General features: G+C 43.8%; 1 protein-coding gene across 1 annotated transcript in view; it reads right to left on the minus strand.

Annotated features, from left to right (window-relative positions):
- The window catches only part of MCF2L2 (MCF.2 cell line derived transforming sequence-like 2), a 227,558-nt gene that overhangs the window by 58,497 nt on the left and 148,325 nt on the right, over positions 1 to 20,736 (minus strand). The window contains exons 16-17 of the mRNA XM_029911105.1: positions 3,256 to 3,322; positions 224 to 339 (exon numbers count right to left, since the gene is read on the minus strand). Of these exons, the coding sequence (XP_029766965.1) occupies positions 224 to 339; positions 3,256 to 3,322 (183 nt within the window). The remainder of the gene's footprint in view (positions 1 to 223; positions 340 to 3,255; positions 3,323 to 20,736) is intronic.

Below are 20,736 nucleotides of genomic sequence, written 5' to 3' on the forward strand. Positions count from 1 at the left end.
ACGACAAACCATAGTACATGCACAACAGGATACAAGCCCACACTGACAAGGAGATGAATTAGATGACCTCATGGGTCTTTTACATTGTTCATGATTCTATAGTAGGAGGTGCACACACAGGTAAGGTGAGGACTACATTTCTTGGCTGCTTATTTGTGGGACAGAGAAAGCATTGTAATTGCTTATTCATTAAAGTGTAAATTACTAGACAGTAAGCACGTACCTGTTGTGGAATTCGTAGATTTCCGGGAGGTTGCCAAAAAGAACTTCCTTTTTGTTCTGAAGAGCCAATGGGATCAGATGAATTAAGTCAGGATTGTCCATTTCTGAAGCATAGCCCTGTGTAGAGTGAAAAAACAATAGGCCAATTTTCACCAGGAAAAATAAATACTCTGCTTGAGATATTTAATATGGTGATACTGTCGCTATGTACCGCTCATAATTGCACAATCTGACCCAAACCCTATTTGCTCTTTGTTCTCTAAATACGACAGGGGTCAAATTGAGCTGGTTCATGGTGGCTTCCCATACCAGCACTTCTCTGGTGGCCCGTCAGTTCCTGTTGATTTTAAGTTTCCATTGAGTACTTAGCCCTCAGAGTTGTGATGATACTGTTCCAACCCTGAACAGAGGTGGTGCTGAGTCTACAGACAGAATGAAACAAGTGTGCTTCGAGCTGGAGGTGTAATTTCCTCTTTGCGGAAACATACCCAGGCTAGCTCTGATCAAGTTAGTACACTAAAAACAGAAGTGTAGCTGCAGCGGTGGGAGCAGCAGGAGGGGCTAGCCACCCAAATGTGATTCCATCCAAGATGCCAGGTATGTACCTGGGCAGCTAGCCCCTCCTGCTGCTGTGATTGCCATGGCTACACGTCTATTTTTAGCATGCTAGTTTGATCAAAGCTAGCAAAGGTATGTCTCCTTGAGCTGGAAATTACATCCAGCTTGAAGCATAGATAAAACATAAAAGTCAAAAGTTGACCCTGCCCTGTGGGAAGGGAAGGCCTCAAGCATAACAGGGTCCTTGTAGTTCTGCAGCACAGGGCTCTCCACACAGAAAGAGGTTATATTTATTTGGATTTTTACAAACTATAGGAGAAGAGGACTCTGGGAGCACTTAACGGGCCTTTAAAAATACACTAATAAACCAATAAACAGACCCGTCAATTTCCCCAGCTCAAATCAAATAACGAAGGGACAACATAGGTATGAAAGAAGTTAGTCAATCCCACACACACAGTTCCCAAAGTCCCACACAACCACCACCAGCAGCCCTACCCAACACCTATCTTCTCACAGACCCTGGAGAACAGGTGGGCCTTTCAGTGTGCTCTGAAGGCCACCAAATTCAGGCTGTTACAGACCTAAGGAAGACATGAGTTCCAGCTGCCCTGCTGAGAAGTAGCCAGTACATAGATCTGCCACTGTACGTGGACCACAGACCCAAGCCCCACACAGAGGGAGCACACAGGGGCTTTAATAATAGCTAGGGTCCGTGTCTTGTATTAGCACCAGAAGAATGGCTATACAGCTGCTCTATGCCAACACACTGGATTGGGGGAAGGATTTTTTTCCCCTCAGCCATTCTTAGATCCTCTGCGCAAAGCTCATTTGCTTAACTTTGGCGCAATGAAGTTTAGCATTTGGTCCTAAGACAGGTGTGAATCACCCCCATTCATCTCAACGGAGATGGTTTTGTCAGAGAGATGCTCTAGTTCTCAGGGAATTATTCTGGGGAAGTTCTATGGCCTGTGTTAAACATAGGCTTGTAAGGATTCAATTGTTATCAGTAAATGTCAGTAAACATCGATTTCACTGTACATATAACGACAAAAAATATTTCCCTCAATAATAATCGAAATTTACAAATATGCAAAGTCAGAAAAATGCTGCTTGAGAATTTATTAGAGTCAAAATCCAGTGATTTAGACTTTTGAATTGGGCTTAGTACAAGCATACTAGCAAATTAATAGTAAACAAAAAAGTACCATTTGTTGATTTAAGGAACGTACTTGGTATATTTTGACATGTGACATTGACAATTTGTGTTTCAGTGGTTTATAAGACTCTAACTTTTTGAATCTCAGTGTCTACTGTCATAAATAACTGCCTGAGCCACCCATAATTTCGTGCAACTATGAACATTTAAATAGATAAAAGTCTAAAAAAATGCTTTAAAATAAATACCAATATTATCCATCAAAATTATTTTAAAAAAGAAATCAAATTCATAGAATCATAGAATATCAGGGTTGGAAGGGACCTCAGGAGGTCATCTAGTCCAACCCCCTGCTCAAAGCAGGACCAATCCCCAGCTAAATCATCCCAGCCAGGGCTTTGTCAAGCCGGGCCTTAAAAACCTCTAAGGAAGGAGATTCCACCACCTTCCTAGTAACCCATTCCAGTGCTTCACCACCCTCCTAGTGAAAAAGTTTTTCCTAATATCCAACCTAAACCTCCCCCACTGCAACTTGAGAACATTACTCCTTGTTCCATCATCTGCTACCAATGAGAACAGTCTAGATCCATCTTCTTTGGAACCCCCTTTCAGGTAGTTGAAAGCAGCTATCAAATCCCCCCTCATTCTTCTCTTCCGCAGACTAAATAATCCCAGTTCCCTCAGCCTCTCCTCATAAATCATTTGCTCCAGCACCCTAATCATTTTTGTTGCCCTCCGCTGGACTCTTTCCAGTTTTTCCACATCCTTCTTGTAGTGTGGGGCCCAAAACTGGACACGGTACTCTAGATGAGGCCTCACCAATTCTGAATAGAGGGAAATGATTCTATAATTCCTATGAATTTATCCTAGAAATTCTGCCAACCCTAGTTATATGGAAGGTCAGACCTGATAATCACAACAGTTCTTTCTGGCGCTGGAATCTATAAAAAAAAACAGGATGTAGACTCTGAAGCCTGATCGTGATGTTTCCAAGTTAACATTGTTAACTATTTCACTGCTGATCCTTTTATGAGAAACATTCTGCTCCCCCAGCACCATGACTGCCCCCCTAACTTAACTCCTGAAGTAAAATACGTAGAATAGCCTTAATTCTTCAGCTTCTTGGCTGAAGTGCCTTATAATGGAAAACCTGTGCCTTCGAAACAAGGAATGGGAATTGTGAGTGCCCAGCACCTCACACAGAGGGTCCTATCAAGGGTAAAAAAAATCACTGCAAAGAGTAAGCTTATTACTCATTCATTAATAACTCAGAAGAAGATAAATACTGGAAGTTTGCACAGAAGCATTCACCTTACCTCTATTATACTTTGAAGTTCTTCTACATAAACCCGCTCTGTTTCTATCAGTTCATTTATTATGTGGCTAAAAGAAAAAGAGAGAGAGAGGGTTATAATAGTTACCAATGTTGCAAAGCACAAAATATCTGTTCTTTTTATATCACCACCTCAGGACTATCCACAAATAATCTATAACACCAAGGGTTATCCTACCCTCACTCTTCAACACCAGGTGTGGCAGATAAGCTTAGAAGGGCCAAGTATCCCATTAGATTGATATATTTCTCCAACTCAGTTTTAATGTCTCCTCTGCTTAAAATGCGTCTTGATTATTTGTGTCACTTTTAGATCTATCTGGGTCACCCTGAGGTCGCTCTGGTGGGGAAGGGAGGAAAAGAGATTTCCTCTGATAGTTTCAGTGATAACCTATTAAGAGGCAATAAGACAGAGGACTTTATCTTCCTAGGTTAGGTTTATTTAATTTCTGTTTTGTTTCCTTGTTATAAAATAAGAGAAACTAATGATGTTTTCCTCCACAATGCACATGGAAACAATTACGTCAACATAAGTTTGTAATGTAGACATGGCCTCAATGGAGAAAAGGCACTTGTGGTGTTAACTGAGAGGTAACTAGGGGAGGTCAGCACTTTATATACCCTACTCCCTCCCACCAACCATAGCTGACCTTGCCTAGTTTACCTTGCAGGAAAACAACAATGCTCTGTTTCCATTCTGTTTATTTCAGAGAGATCGCTAACATGCGATAGATATCCTACCGTAAAAACATGTCTCTTTTTTAATCAATGAAGACATACCCCTAGCCTGGAGTACATATGCTGCTGGCTGCCAGTGGCATTTTATGCACTGTGTTGATTTGACCTTGTGTTGCCATCTCTGAGGTATTAAAAAAAAAATCAAAACATCTGGGATAATCCTGAGCCCACGCAACTGGACAGCTGGCACTCTGAACCGCGCAACTCTACAGATTTCCCAGAACAGCTACCTCAAAAAAGGGATGATCCTGGCACAGGTGGCAACCCTAATTTCACCTGCTCTGAGGAGGATTAGATCACAGTGCTTGAAATGATGCTGGCCCATCTATAATAGGCCTCCCAACAGTGAGGACACTAGTGGGGCTGAACCAGCGTTAGCAATACCTGGACTTTTTTTTGCCAAATTTCACTAGTACAGACAAGGTTTATGGTGGTTCGCACAAATATCTGTGCAAATAAGATACAAAACACACTGACTCTCACATTACTCAGATTATAAATAAAGCATAACTGGATTTTTTTCCAAATAAACCCATATTGTCACAGTCAGGTCGTGGGCAGCCAGACCTAGTAGTCAGAGCCAGCATCTGCGGTCACAAGACTGGAGTCAAGTGAGTCAGGATGCCAGGAGACACAGGTGCAGGCTTCCTCCTTTCTCCAGGGGTGCTCAACTCCGGTTCAGCCCCAGGCCCAGGGCCGGCTGTAGGCACCAGCAATACAAGCTGGTGCTTGGGGCGGCACATTTTTAGGGGCGGCACGGCCAGCGCCAGAATGCCGCCCCTAAAAATGTGCCCCGGCCGCCCTAGCTCACCTCCGCTGCCGCTCGCACGCCGCTTCTCCCCCTCCCTCCCAGGCTCTCAAACCTGGGAGGGAGGGGGAGATCCCGAGCTGCCGCGGCAGGCAAAACAGCCGTTTCGCGCGCCGCTGCTCCCCCTCCCTCCCAGCCTTGAGAGCCTGGGAGGGAGGGGGAGACTCCGAGTGGCCAGGGCGCGGGCGCCGCTTCTCCCCCTCCCTCCTAGGCTTGAGAGCCTGGGGGGAAGGGGCGGAGTTGAGGCGGGGCCGGGGTAATTAAAAAACGGGGGGGGGAGGGGCGGCCAAAATTGTTTTTGCCTTGGGCGGCAAAAATCCTAGAGCCGGCCCTGCCCAGGCCCTGCCCCCACTCTACCCTTTCCCCCAAAGGCCCAACCCCCATCCTGCCTCATCCTACCTCTACCCCTCCTCTTCCCGCCCCGGTCCGCTCCTGCCCTGCCTCTTCCCACCCAGTTCTGCCCCTTCCCCTGAACACGCCCCATCCCCGCTCCTCCCCCTCGTGCCTCCTGCATGCCGTGGAACAGCTGATCACAGCGGGCGGGAGGCGCTGGGAGGGAGGGGGAGGAATTGATCAGTGGGGCCGCCAGTGGGTGGGAGGCATTGGGGGATGGGGGGAGCTGGCTGCTGGTCGGTGCTAAGCACCCTGGAGCACCCACGGAGTCAGCGCCTATGCCAGGAGGTCAGAGTCCGGGGACAAACTGGAGGTCAGGACCACAGCTCAGATGCCAGGAATCACACCAGGAAATCAAGCAGCAAGGCACACAGTCCAGAACAGGGTGAAGCCCAGTTGTTCAGAGAGCTTCCTCTTTCTGCCAGCCGGCCAACCAACTTCTCCGGGACTCCACCAATAGGACTGCAGGGGCGGAGCCTCAAACCGGGGCTGAGCTTCATGGGTCCCAGGTAAGCCAGCATCAGCAGCTGCCAGATGGAGGGCTGGAACATGTCTGCTCCTGAAGACCCATTTTTGTGACCCATGGGTCATGACACATATGGGTAACCAGCTCTATCTGAGCAACCCCATATTTGTAATAGCTTTATTGCTGCCTCTAAGAGACCTGGGACATGCCCAATATACCAGATCCAGCCACGCTGAAGTGCCAGAGGGAAACTGGCATTTAAATAAGACAACTCATTACTCACACTGATCAGATATGCATTGGAAATTATTAACATATCTTTTTACTTCTGCTTCAGTTCTGAAAGTGTCCAGTGTTTGTAGGTTTATTACCTGTTCTGATATATTATGCGTGCAATGTTAAGACAACTATGCTGCACTCCGATGCCACCTTTAATACTGCAATCTCCGGCAATGTCATCCTACACATGGTGGTATCTTGATCATGTTTGTTTGCTATTACTGATATTAATAGAAAGTGCCATTTAAAAACCCCAACGCTGCAATGCAGTTCAACAGAGCTCAACAGAGCAGAGATTGGGCATTGAGCCACTTGATCTTCTACACACAGTGTGGATCATCTGGCCCAAAATCCTGCAGTGGATGGGACGTAATGGACCACCTCTTCTAATCTTGTTCAGTGCCTATGGTAGTGGCTGCAGGACAATTCTCAACTGGCTGCATGCTGGGGTTCAAATTCCATCCCTCCCTTATAAAGATATACTACAGAAGTGATCCTCAGGTCTCAATGGTTCAGGAGCAAAACTAGCAACCAACATGACCCAAAAGAGTCACAGTAGTGGGAATTCATTGTTTCATTTACTATAGTACTATGTATTCATATTTAAACACTAGGAGAGAGGAAATATTTAGTTTATATATATTATTCTCACAGCAAAATGACTGACCAAGTATTATTATTTGATCAACTACAATTGGTTAATAACATAGTAAAAGCCTCCTGATTGGTTAATAATTCAATCACATGGTGTTTTAATATCGTGTGCTGCAAAGAGCCGCAGGAGAGGCATTAAAGAACCACCTGCAGCTCGCGAGCTTCAGTCTGAGTATCGCTGTATTACAATATTTTACCGTGATGATATAAAATACCCCATCTTAGAACAGGGATACTCATGTTCTCTGAGTGATTACTGTAGAAGATGGCCGTAACGGTTTATAAAGGGTTCTTCAGCCCTGTGCACCTTTTCCTGAGTGCACGCTCCGTTGGACTTGAGCCATGCACTCTGTGCCAGGCTTCTGCTTTTAGTGCCAAGATTTGCCTCAAGATATACACATAAAACTCCAGTGGACTTCAATGGGAGCCGCACACACAGAGCTGAGTGTGGTATTTGGCCCAAGAAGTGTTTTAAGAACATAGTGTGACTTGCTTTACTTACCAGTTGCAACAAATAAAGCTGTTTCTGGTTACTCTGCGTCTTTCTTTTAGTGCAAGCAGTTACTGTCATTCACCTTTGTGTTTTGCTAGCTTTGTAATGTTGCAAATGATAGTAAAATTAGAAAGAAATAATGAAGACAGCATATGGATAGGTCCTGGAGACAATCATTAAAGACAGGTCCAAGCCAAAGGCTAGTAGTCCTAATTAATATAAATTATAAGTCTCAGAGGACCAGTTAAAATTCAGCTAAGGTCACTAGTGGCTAAAAGCTGTTAACCATCTTATGGATGTTTGGTGGCCTATTTGAAAGGAGTTGGGTGGTCCCTGTTTAGTTCACACTGGACCAGCACCACATTTGGCACCCTTGCTATCAGTCTCAGCGGAGAAGCTAAGGATTACATTGTCCATGAAGACTGAGCTAGTAATACGGCCTGGGAAGAAATGCACACACGCATCATGTGCATGGATAAATGCATGTGCAAACCCCATATTTGCATGAGCAAAATGGTGCTTCATATGCAAACTCCTATTAAAATGCATACTCACACAGTTTGTACGCACAACTATGGGTTTTGCACATCCAGTCACATACATGAATATGTTATAAGTGGGCACACTTTAGAGGCCAAGATCCAGGGACTGTTCTCAGTTACATTTCTGTACATCTAGAGTAACTTCATAAAGTCAGCAGAATTATGCCGAGTTTATTTTAGTGGTCTTTTGAGAGCAGAATTTGAACGCAAGTTTTTGAACCATGTCCCCACAAATCAGCTTTTTGAAACATTGTTTCTGAATCAGTTTCTAAGACTAATTCATTTTAAAGAAACCTCTAATTCTCTCCACTTCTCTCTCTCTTTTAGGGAAGGCCTAAAAATAGAATTAAAAGTCACTACATGGGAAAGAGTGAATCAAGCGCCTGGGTCTGTGCAGCAGCATTGGGAGCTTCGGGGGTTTTATTTAATATTCACAATATAGATTTGTAAAGAACTGTCGCATTGTGTAAAGATATCAGTGCATAAATGTGTCATTTGGGAAGCTGGATAAGGTCATCACAGATAAACTTTATGTATTTGCATATTGCGTGCAGTGATGCTGATTTACCTGAAAACAAGACGCAGACTTTCCATACATCATTTGCCCTCTTACAGAGCAGGTTTTACCAGGTCTGAATCTGAAACTGATGCAGACACAGCTTACAAGTGAATCTGAAAAGCAAATTATTGGTCTGCTGGTTTCCTAGTAACCTGCCATGATAGACAAACAATAGTAGGGTGCCTTTCAAAGACACAAATTAGAAGAGTCCAACCAGGAAAGGAAGCCTTTATTGTCTGACTATCTATAAATGATTAAACAGAAGAGGATGATTTGAAAAGCTTGATTCTTTTCTGGATCATAGTTTATGTAGAGATTGTCAGCTCTTTACTTCATTCTTTTGAATATTCACTGATTTTTTTATATTTACCTATTAATTTCCCTCTAATCTTGTTTGGAGAGTAATCTCCATGCAGAGCATTTAAAACTACAATTCTTCACATGATGAAATAGTTGCATTAGTGTAGATTCTGCAGGGATGCCTGGGATACGTCCATTAAAATTCCAGGGACCTCACAGAATCTGACAGACTTTTCTTTAATTAGATTTAATTCTATTATTTTTATTTAATTCTATAGGTGAAACATACACACAGATTTATTACATATAATAAATACTTTAATATTCAAAGTGTTATACACAACTTATTTAACTAATCTTTACATAACCCCATAAGAGACAAGGTTGGTGAGGTAATGTTTTATTGGACCAACTTTTCCATTTTGGGAGAAGTGAAGGGGAATTTTTTGGCTTGCTCCTGGCTGCCCAACTCCTTGGGCAGCTGCCTCTCCATGCTGCCCTACTTCCTGGAGAGCCCAGAAACATAGATGATTCTGTCCTTTCTCTTTCAAAGACAGGTAAAGTGAATACCATGTAGGTTACTCTATGTGTGCTCTTCATGCACGGGTATCAACAGGCATTCTCTATTAGAGGAGAGATTTTCCTTGTTCGCTTAGCCAAAATTTCCCACTGTCTCCACTGCAGTGCTGTATGGTCATCCCAGAAGTAGACACGTTTAAGTGGTTTTGTGTGCATTATATATAGTCAATGGGAGTCTCTCCATTGGCTTCAATTGGACTTTGTGATTGTCACACACCTAGTGGTCGGAGCAGGAGTCTGGACTAATGGTCCAAGCAGAACCAGAGAATGGAACTCGAGGTGTAGTCAGGAGGCAAGCCAATGGTTGAAGCCATGAGTCAGGAGCCAGAACAGAAACAAAGGGTGGATCTGGAGGTGTGGGCAGGAGACAGAGCCAGGAGTTAGGAATCAGGAATTCAGAGGCAGGCAGGGATTAGGGCTGGAACGGAGCAGGCAAGGGGTGGAGCAACGGTGGACAGGAAGCAGGTCTGGCTCAGCTGCGGGCATGGAACGCATTGAGCAGCCACTGTGCAGCTGTTGCTACAGGGCTTAAATTATGATCTCTTGGCTCTTCTGATCAATCAGGGAGCACAGTCCGTTAGTGCAGGTTTATTGGGCCTAGTTTCCTCACTGGGTTGCTAGTCAACTGAGCCCAGAAGCAGCTGAGTTCCTGACAGTGATCAGCATTTCTTTATTTCATCTTCTTTATTTTTCTGTTATGGTCTTTCAGATCTTCACTGTCTGGTCTGCTTAAACCTTCAATTAAATATATAATCTCCAATGATAAAGGCTTGATTATATCCCTGTGCAATAAGAACAGCCTTACTAAGTCAGACCAATGGTCCATTTAGCCCAGTATCCTGTCTCCAATAGTGGCCAGCATCAGAGCTTCAGAGGGCATGTACAGAACAGGGCAATTTTTGGAGCGATTGCTCCGTCATCCCTTCTTGGCTACTGGCAGTCAAACAGTTAAGGTCACCCCGAGCATGGGGTTACATCCCGGATCATCTTGGCTAATACCCACAGAGGGACCTATCTTCCTGAACTTATCTAGTTCTTTTTTGAACCCACTTATACATTTGGCCATCATAACATCCCCTGACAGTGAGTTCCACAGGTTAATTGTGCATTGTGTAAAAAATACTTGCTCTTGTTTGTATTAAACCTGCTGCCTATTCATTTCATTGGATGACCCTGGTTTTTGTCTTTTGGGAAAAGGTAAATAACACTTCTCTATTCACATTTTCCACACCATTCATGATTTTACAGACCTCTATTGCAGTTCTCAAACTAGGGCCGCCGCTTGTTCAGGGAAAGCCCTGGCGGGCCAGGCCAGTTTGTTTACCTGCCGCGTCCGCGGATTCAGCCGATCAAACTGCAGGCCCTAGTTTGAGAACCACTACTCTATTGTACCCCCCTTAATGCCTCTTTTCTAAACCGAACAGCCCTAATCTTTTTAGTTTCTCCTCCTATGGAAGCTGTTTCACACTCTTGATCATCTTTGTTGCCCTTCTCTGAACCTTCCCAGTTCCACTATATCCTTTTTAAGATGGAGCAACCAGGACTGGACACAGCACTCAACGGCAAGGGCCCACCATGGATTTGTAAAGAGGGATTATGATATTTTCTGTCTTACTACCTATCTCTTTCCTAATTCTTCCTAGCATTCTGCTAATTTTTTTGCCCGCCACTGCACATTGAGCTGAAGTTTCCAGAGAACTCTCCATGATGATTCCAAGGTCTCTTTCTTGAGTGGTAACATCTAATCTAGAACTCATCATTATATACGTGTAATTGGGATTATTTATTCCAATGTAAAAACTGTGTAGGGGTCAGGCAACCCCCCCAGTGTTTCCTTTCACTTAACATTCTTCTGCTATTTCTTCCATTGTGATTTGGCCTTGTAAATAAATCCTATACTGATAATCCTCTCTGACTGCACAATTTAAGAGAGTTCACTCTTGGCCTTTTGAAGTCACGTTAAAGGTGCATCCGTTAGTCCTCATTAGGTGGGACAAAGAGGTGGTTGTCTGAATCATACCTCAGCACCTAGGGCATTCCTGTGTTTTAAATTTAAGATAATCCAGTGAGCACACTCTCTGGTGTTGTAAATTGGAGAGTCCATAACAATTTCAGCCTACAAGATAAAGGCCATCCTCCAGCAGGGGTGTGGTGGGGAGGTGTCCGGGAAAGAAGTCTATGACAACTGGATATGCAATGTGCGGAGATTAATTTAGGGGGAGTGGTCACCAGTGAATAGCACAATCACCTTCTTGCAATTCTTTTATTGAAGAAGCCCATTCTTTCCCTATTCAGCTAACAAGGCAGGTCTACTGAAACCAGTCATGCATTTACTGAGCGTTTGTTCTAGTGTTTGCCATGTAAATACATTGTTTTCCTTCATCAAAGCAGCGATAAACAGGATTAAACAGAGCTGATGCTTTCTCTCTTTTGCTATCCAAAGGCTCCATTGGTTGTCACCAGACTGGACTCAGAGGCTACATGCATTACCACCTGCTTATACAGGATTTGATACTGAAGGTGCTAGTTACAGTACGTATAAACAAGCTCTGGCATGGGGCAATGTCAAGTCCCGAAAGTTGGATTTGAGAAATTCGTGTTGTTTATTCAAAGGACAAATGAACCATTCAATGTATTTGATCCAGTTTATTGGTAGAGGTATCATCTAAGGACTTGAACCAACAAGGAGCAGTAGAGACATCATGTGCTTCAGCAGAGCTACAGAATAATCTCGTACCTGGGAGTCCTTACTTTATTAAGTTCCCTGTACAATGCGTACTAGTCCACTTTGGGAACTGGAGGATCAAGAAATCTGCAAGTTGAACTTATCTCCACTGGGGTCAGGAACGCCCAAATTTTAATCCCAGGTCTGACACTGACTCCCTTTGCAACCTTGGACAAGTCTCTTAACTTCACTTTGTCTCGATTGTCCCATTTGCATTATCTGGTTGTGTTAGAGCTGCCTAGTCCTCAGCCCTCAAGAAGCAGATGGGTAGAGCATGAGCATGCCGGGCCAAGTCCATTGTGCAGTTGTAGATATGTGCAATTTGAAGATGAAAGTGGGAGCATAGTTAGGCCAATGTTGAATGTTTAGCTTTAGCGTTAGGTTTTAAATACTGAAAATGTCAGGATGCAGACATTGCCAGAACAGGGCATATAAGGCCACACCATTTGAACTGGCCTTATCCATCATCTCTGAATTGTCCCCTCAGTTATGCAGGGAGTTTTTCATATGGAAGCATATATCAAGTAGACAAGCCTGAACGACAATCCATTAAATATGTGGTTCACATAATAGGGCCGAGGAAAGCTTACGTCACTGTAATATTCAGCACAATAGATATTTAAAGTCAATATTTAAAGTCAATAAGTAGGACTTTTGATATAATTTCCCCCCTGACTTTAACTAATTAATTACTAAATGCTCAACTACCACAGTGGTGTGTGCGGGTTAGATAGTCAGGAAATATTTTTATCACCACTATACAGATGGAAAAACTGAGGTAAAGAGGTTAACAGACCAAGATCACAGTGTCGCAATCAGGATTAGGACTTGGTAGTTCCCGGCTCCCCATCCTCTTTTCAGGTGATGTAGTTAATTTGGTTGCTTATTACCAAACTATTTGCTGGTTAGGTCAGATAATTATGAGATATAAAACAGTTCCCTATGGCCAGTTATTTTGAGAGCACTGTATGTGGGGCAACTTCTTATATACAAAGGGATCCAGGCACTTTGGAAATGGCAAAACACTGAGTTTATAAAAAGTGGTACCTGTGGTGAGATTCAACTACAACAGAGAGATATTTCTTCTCATTCAAGTTTCGGTTGCAGCCATGTGTATATCTGTCAATATAATGCTGCGGTTCATTAGGAACTGTCTGTACCGAATAGACTTCATTCTTCAAGAAAATCTCTTTCTGTCATTTGGAAAGAGGAATAAGTCCCAGAGAAAGTTCTTCAGAAATTCTCTTGGTATTGACACCTCTTCATCAATTATTGGGAGTGGACCACATCCACCCTAACTGAATTGACCTTCAACATTGGTTCTCCTCTTGTAAGGTAACTCCCTTCTCTTCATGTACCAATATATATTTATGCCTGTATCTATAATTTTCACTCCATGCATCTGAAGAAGTGTTTTTTTTTTAAATCTGTTAGTCTTTAAGGTGCCACCGGACTCCTAGAAATTTTCTGTGTCTATAGTTACAAGATACCAAAGTCAAAGTTCCACTTGAATGAATTTGTTAGTAGTCATGGAGATCTTTTACCCCTGTTTAGGGAGAAGATTATGTGGGACTGATCCATGACACAAGTGTCTCTTGAATGTTGGACAGTGGGCAGTGTTTTTGAACTAGGAAATGAACTATTAGCACGAGGAGAGAATGCCAAACATCCCTCCTAAAAGCAACTATCTTGGTGGAATAGAAGTTTCCCTCACACAGCAGCTGAAACATGAAATCTCTCCTGTCCCACATTGTGCAGAGGACTAAGAGTTTTCAAGATAAAACCAATTTTAAAAATTTCTAGTGGCAATTAATACTTGTAAACTGCTGTGAAAATTGAAAGGGCTAATATTATTGGGCTTGATTCTGCTCCCACAGAAGACAATAAGGGCAAGTCTCCACTACAAAATTAAGTCGACCTAAGTTATGTTGATGTACAGCCACTGCAGTTTTACATGTTCATGCTACGCTCCTTGTGTCAGCAGTGCACACCCTCACCAGGAGCTCTTGCACCGATTTAACTGCCTGTGTGAGGCACGGTGGGATGGTTTCTGAAAGGAAGCAACAGTTTCTGTAAGCAATGAAGTGTCTACAATGGGTAGGTCTACACTTACCCGGTAGTTCGGCGGCGAGCGATCAAACTTCTGGGTTCGACTTATCGCGTCTTGTCTGGACGCGATAAGTCGAACCAGGAAGTGCTCGCCGTCGACTGCGGTACTCCAGCTAGACGAGAGGAGTACCGCGGAGTCGACGGGGGAGCCTGCCTGCCGCGTGTGGACCGAGGTAAGTTCGAACTAAGGTACTTCGAACTTCAGCTACGTTATTCACGTAGCTGAAGTTGCGTACCTTAGTTCAAATTAGGGGGTTAGTGTAGACCTGGCCAATGACACTGCGTCAACCTAACGACATCAACTTAAATGCTACACCTCTCACGGCTTACATTGACCTAACTCTGTAGTGTACACCAGGCCTACAATTTTTGCCTTACTACTGCACATAACAAAGAGATCCCTCTGCGAAAGCTTTGACCTCATTAAACTTCATTTGCATCTCAGGACTGGAAACAGGGAGTCGATCTGTTAAAAACTTTGGTTCAGTTCCAGGTCAGGTTTATTAGTATTTCTTAACTCTCCCGTTCAGTTCCAGTTCAGACACTAAGTTGTTGGGTAACCAGTTCATCTACTTTGAACCAGTTCAGATACGTTTCCTGGAGATAATGTCTCATACTCTTATGTTTGCATTATAACTCCTAGAAAAAGAATACAATGATAATTTTACAATTTTACATTGCAGAAAAATTATTTACTTTCTAAACAAATGATTTGCACGCACTACATCCTCCAGAACTCTGTCAGTCATATTTGCCTGCTAAGGTGACAAAATGAATTTCAGCCCAGAAAATGCCCTATCTACTCTGACTTGTATAGCAGGAACAAACACTCAGCAGGAAGCGGGAGCAAGGAAGAGTCAAAGAGGGGAGGGAGGTGTTCTAGCTGGTTTCAGGCAGTCCTCCACCTGGGCATAACAGACAGGAGAACTACTAATCCCAGAACCACTCTCTTCCTCTTTTCTCATCTCATCCAATGACTTCCTAGGAAGTGTAGTCTCTGCCCCTCTCTCTCCAGGATTGGAACAGAGAGACACCCTGCCGCAGCATCCCCAAAAGCCCCCCCTCAGCGCCTCATTATTGAACCTGTTATTGTGAATCAGTTACCAGTTTTTGTGTTTTGGGGTTCAGTTCCAGTTCAGGTTCAATGCAACTGAGAGGTTTTCAGTTCTGGTTCAGTTCCAGTTCACTCAAAAAACCTCTCTGAACCAGTTCCAGGGTAAGGTTCGACTTCAGTTCGACTCCCCAACTGGAAACCTGAGACCACTTGGTTTGGGCCCTGTTAAGAGCTCTAGATGCTGAGATTTTTAACAATCCACTTGTTGATGATCCCCTGAGAGAAAGAATGGACATTCATTTTTAGGCCCAAACCTGGTGGGTATAGTAGTGTTATGGAGTATTTCCAGTAAACCACTAAGTTACCACTTTAACCTTTTTTTCCTCCGGCCCAACTCCATCCCACTGGTAACATTTGTTTTGGATATTTCTGTTTCTGTTGCACTGGACGCCCTTCCTTTCAATCTTTTGTCTCCCACTCTTTCTTGTTCAGCTCTCAGTTCCAATAGCTGCTGTTGAAGCCTCATTTCTTTAAAAGTCAAAATTTTGGTTTTTACCATGAGTCAACAACATGATACTGTTGAAGAAAGAAAAAAAGCAAACACCATTCTAGGATGCATTAGCAGAAGTCTTGTAAGCAAGACACGAGAAATAATTATTTCACCTATTCAGCACTGATAAGCCCTGAACTGGAATACTGTGTCCATTACTGGGCACCACACTTAGGGAAAGATGTGGAAAAGTTGGAGAAAGTCCAGAGATGAGCAAAAAAATGTAAGGTCTAGAAGACGTGACCTCCGAGGAAAGACTGAAAACATTGGGTTTGTTTAGTCTGGAAAAGAGAAGACTAATAACAGTCTTCAAGCACATAAAAGGCTGTTATAAAGAGGAGGGTGATAAATTGTTCTCCTTATCCACTGAGGACAGGACAAGAAGTAACGGGCTTAAATTGCAGCAGGAGAGATTTAGGTTAGCCATTAGGAAAAACTTCCTAACTGAAAGGGTAGTTAAACTCTGGAACAAATTATCTAGGGAGGCTATAGAATCTCAGTCTGTCAGTCACTAGAGGAGGGGTCGGCAACCTTTCAGAAGCGGTGTGCCGAGTCTTCATTTATTCACTCTAATTTAAGGTTTCGCGTGCCAGTAATACATTTTAACGTTTTTAGAAGGTCTCTTTCTAGAAGTCTATAATATATAACTAAACTATTGTTCTATGTCAAGTAAATAAGGTTTTAAAAATGTTTAAGAAGCTTCATTTACAATTAAATTAAAATGCAGAGTCCCCTGGACCGGTGGCCAGGACCCTGGCAGTGTGAGTGCCACTGAAAATCAGCTCGCGTGCTGCCTTTGGCACGCGGGCCATAGATTGCCTACCCCTGCACTAGAGATTTATAAGAACAGGTTAGACAAACACCTGTCAGGGATGGTCTAAATAATATTTAGTCCTGCCTCAGTGCAGGGGACTGGACCAGATGACCTATCAAGGTCCCTTCCAGTCCTACATGGCTATGATTTTATTTTATTTTTTAAATCGTTAATGCTAAAGTACTTCTTTAGTACGAATGTCTATGGTTTCATTCTTGTTAATAGAAATAGATTTAATGGAGCATCTTCAGTCTTGCAAGCACAGCTTCTCCTGTTCAGCTGTTCCAACTGCTAAACAGGGCCGGCTCCAGGGTTTTGGCCGCCCCAAGCAGCCACAAAAAAAAAAAAAAAAAAAAGCCGCGATCGCGATCTGCTGCGGCAATTCGGCGGGAGGTCCTTCGCTCCCAGGCGGAGTGAGGGACCATCCGCCGAATTGCCACCGAATACCTGGACGTGCCGCCCCTCTCCGGAGCTGCCGCCCCAAGTACCTGCTTGACAAGCTGGTGCCTGGAGCCGGCCCGGCTGCTAAACCTATAAGGACTGGTCTCTTTCCATGAACTGTCAATAAAAAAAAAATCAAGCCTACATTTTACCTTTTCAAAACCATTTCCTAAAAGCTGTTCATTTCTGCTAGGCAGGTGTGGAATATCCATCTGTTATCTGTTTCTGGCTTTACACTGGTAATAGAGACAGGTATGCTACATGATCAAATTTATTGACTTCCAGTGGTGAGTTACATTTGCTTTTTTCTAACCAACTAGTTGGCTATATTCCATTCTGAGGGGATTCCATAAAGGTACAGGGATCTGTGCCAGCAAATCCTGATGCAGAAACAAGGCATCAAGACAACTAGAAAAGAAGTCAATGAGATTGCACACAGGTGCAGCCAACACAGGCTACAGATGGGAGATCTGCTTTGGCATCTGAGCAGGCCACTACAGATGAAGCTGTTTTGAGAGTAAGTAGTGACTGTGTGATCAGAAACCCAGTGAGGCTTGGAGACAGCTGTTATTAATTTATTGTGTAGTTTGTAGCTATTTGAATTTTTTTTTAAAGGGAAGATGTACCAATGACCATTGACACTGATTGCTGCCATGTGACAGGGGTACCGGCCTTTGTAATCTGCCCCAATCAGGTGACAAATAAAGTGGGTTTGTCTTTTATCAGCACTCTTGTAGGACATGCTTTTATTACAAATAGTGGTGTTTTAAATAATGTTAAAAGGGCCATGGTGTGTATTCTTTAAACGGGATTCATAAATGCCAGCTTATATTGGGTGGTTTGTGCTGAACAGACTTTCCTAGCAACATGCTATACAGGAATCCTCTTTTAATTCTCAGTTTGTACAGTGCCTGGCACAATAGGGTCCTGTCTATGACTATGGCAATATAAATAATAATTGCTCCAAGAGGAAGCTAGCGTATATGCACACCCAGTGACACACATTTCTAATCCAGCAAACCCAAACTGTGCCAGAAAAGTGACTTGTTAAGATTAATTTATGTTTGACTAAAGCATCAAGAAGGTAACTAGTTGCTATTTATGTAGGCAAAAGCTATATAAATAGCAACATTAAGTTCAAATGTCAGCACAAACAAGTGAACAATCCCATCTACGGACACAGAAATGCACAGCTCGAAGAGAGGGGTGCTGAGAAATACTGGCGTCTATCCCAGCTTCAAGATTTTATTTATGTCCTTGGATAAAATCAATGGCTCCAATGCACCCCTTGCTGCCTCTCCCCTCACAGTCTGCCCCCTTCAGCCTTCTCCAGCCGGCCCATCCTTGTGCAATGTTTCCCCTGCCTGTCCTATCGTGCGCTCTATTCCCCCAGCCTGTTTCCTTTGTTACCCTTGGACTCTTTACCCCAGTCAGCTAGTCCTTTGTGCAACCAGCTGTTTTCTCTTCCTCCTCCTGGCTGCCCATTCCAGGCTGGGCTGGATGGCGGCTGGAGGAGCACTGAGAACAGAGGAGACAGTCTCCCTGCCCCCACTGCTGGCACCACTGCATGTCCCAGAGATGAGGAGCAGTAATTGCATAGAGGGGCAGGAATGTCCACAAACTTCAACGCATGTTTTTTTCCCCCCCCCATTTGGGAGGATATCCTACTTGTTTCGTTTGGGGAGGGAATGAGAATACTTTGTGTCCTCCCTAGAAATAAAGATTTAATGGCAATTAGGAGGCCTCCCTTTTGCGATACCCATGAAAGTCGTATGCCATCAACTCAGAGGTCTGAACCCGCCACCTAACTGCCTGGGCTGCCTGCTCCTTCCACTGCTGCCTGGCCTTCTCAGGAACTGGGCAGTCCCTGCTGTCAGCTGCTCCTGAACTCCTACTCAGAGGGAGGTTTATTGTCCAACCCTTTCTGCCTTATAAAGTCCAAACCATATAGGAGCTTCCATGGGATTAAAGGCCAGGGTGGGATATGCCATAGAAGTGCAGTATCCACACCCCTTGATGGAGCTCATCTGGCTTCCCTCTGAATATAGTTGCCGAGGGGACACTTGGATCCTTGGTTAGTATCTTGTACCACAGTGCTGAGTCCATAGTTAAAGTTACGAGACCCTTTCTATTCTGAATCGTAATTCTGACTCTACATGAGGGACCAAAACCAACCTTCTGATTGGTCTGAAATTCCTCATACTTCTGGTAGTCGTGTGTTGGAGGTGATTTTTTGGCGGGTGCTTCCTTGTTGAAAATCTGAAGTGAATTGGCTGAGGCAGTTTTCAATGCGAGAGCTCTGGCTGTTGCAGGAAGCGCCTGGCAATTATTTGCCCACACTTAACCTGAACTTGTCACGGAAGCTTTCGCCAGGTCACGCACAGTGAATGGTTCCATTCCCTTGTAGTCATGGCAATGGTGCTAACCTAGCTATCAATTAGCCTCAGTGAGGGAGGCTGGTGGTGGAAGGGATTTCCCCAGACTAGGTCAGTCTAAAGAACAACTGCTCCATTTAAGAAAAGGGCGTTTTGATCAAAGTGAAAGCGTGGGAGAGGAGGGGGGGTTAAACAAAAAAACCCAAAAAAGCCTAAACCTTTCCAATTGCTACAAAAGAATTAGCAAAAGAAAAACCATAAGCAGGTGACATGGGGTGTACGACAAATGACATGAGTAGAAAATAGCATCTGACCTAAGGGTTAAGGCTTTAATCACACTTATGACAGAAACTCAGGGCCAATTTCAAAGGTACTGATTAAGATGACGTAGCTGGCACGTCAGTGAGTGGGTGTGAGTGTGAGAGGATCTAATTCTATTCTATTTGATATAGGTTCCATGCCACTTTCATCAGTTAGTATCTCACCACCTCCCAGTAGTGTATTAAATCAGTGTTTCTCAATGACTGGTCCGTGGACTGGTGCTGGTCCCTTAGATCTCCCTGTCCCTGGTATCGAAAAGGTTGAGAAACACTGCATTAAATGAGGTGACTAACATCTGTAACATGTGGTTTGTTCTTTCTCCCATCCTCTCCCCAGGGGAAGAATTGTGTGCAGTGTAGGGCTTTGTTAGGGTTTTGTTTAGTGGGTTGCTTTTTTTTAAGTACATGCTGCTCTCTGTTTATGACAAGCTGTATCTACACAGCGCAGCTTACAGCGCTAACACCTTGCCGTAAGGCATGCAGTGCAGCCACTCTTTGTTGGCAGGAGATAAAACCACCCCCAACGGGGGGGCGGTAGCTGTGTCGGCAGGAGACCGACAAAAGTTTTACCGATGAAAGTGCAGCGTAGCCATATCTTGAGAGAAGGAAGGTCGGAGAAGTGCGCCTTCCACTTGCAATGAAAGGTGCTGAGGAGTGTGACCCTGAGAAAGCTTTGTTCTCCTTCACAGATGAGTTTTATTAGTAGTAGATGGTTCCACTGTGCCTGAGGAGAGGCGTTGTCAATCACAGTCTTCATCCCAGAGCTTTAGGCAATCTTTTAGATACCCTGGGCCAAGGCCATTGAGTGCCCTGGAGATAAGGACCAAATCGTTGAACTTAACTCAATCATCTCTAGGAGTCCAAAGGTGTAATTTACATGCCACAAAGGGTGTAGCAGCAGGAAAAATAACTAATAATAGGAGGTGCAAAGTTGTACATTGAAGTAGGCGGAGTGCTCACTTTACTTTAACTGATCCCTTCTTCTTGGCATGTAAATTACAGCAGCTTAGACACATAAGCGACATCCACTTGCTGACATATAGTTTAGGCTACCTTTCACATCGCCTGAATTTAGCCCTCAGAATTTAGCAGCAAGCTTAAAGAGGAAAAGGCATCGTTTGTCAAGGCTGCAAAGGTATAAGAGGAGTGAAGATTTCTTAAACTTCGAAGATTACTTGAACCAAGCCACCTACTCTACAAAGTTACGGTCCACCATGGATCTGGAAGAACAAGAACAACACAAGAGGCAGGAAGCCTGACTTATC

The sequence above is a fragment of the Terrapene carolina genome, unplaced genomic scaffold, assembly GCF_002925995.2.
Source record: "Terrapene carolina triunguis isolate 2854851 unplaced genomic scaffold, T_m_triunguis-2.0 Scaffold88, whole genome shotgun sequence".
Lineage (NCBI taxonomy): Eukaryota > Metazoa > Chordata > Testudines > Emydidae > Terrapene > Terrapene triunguis.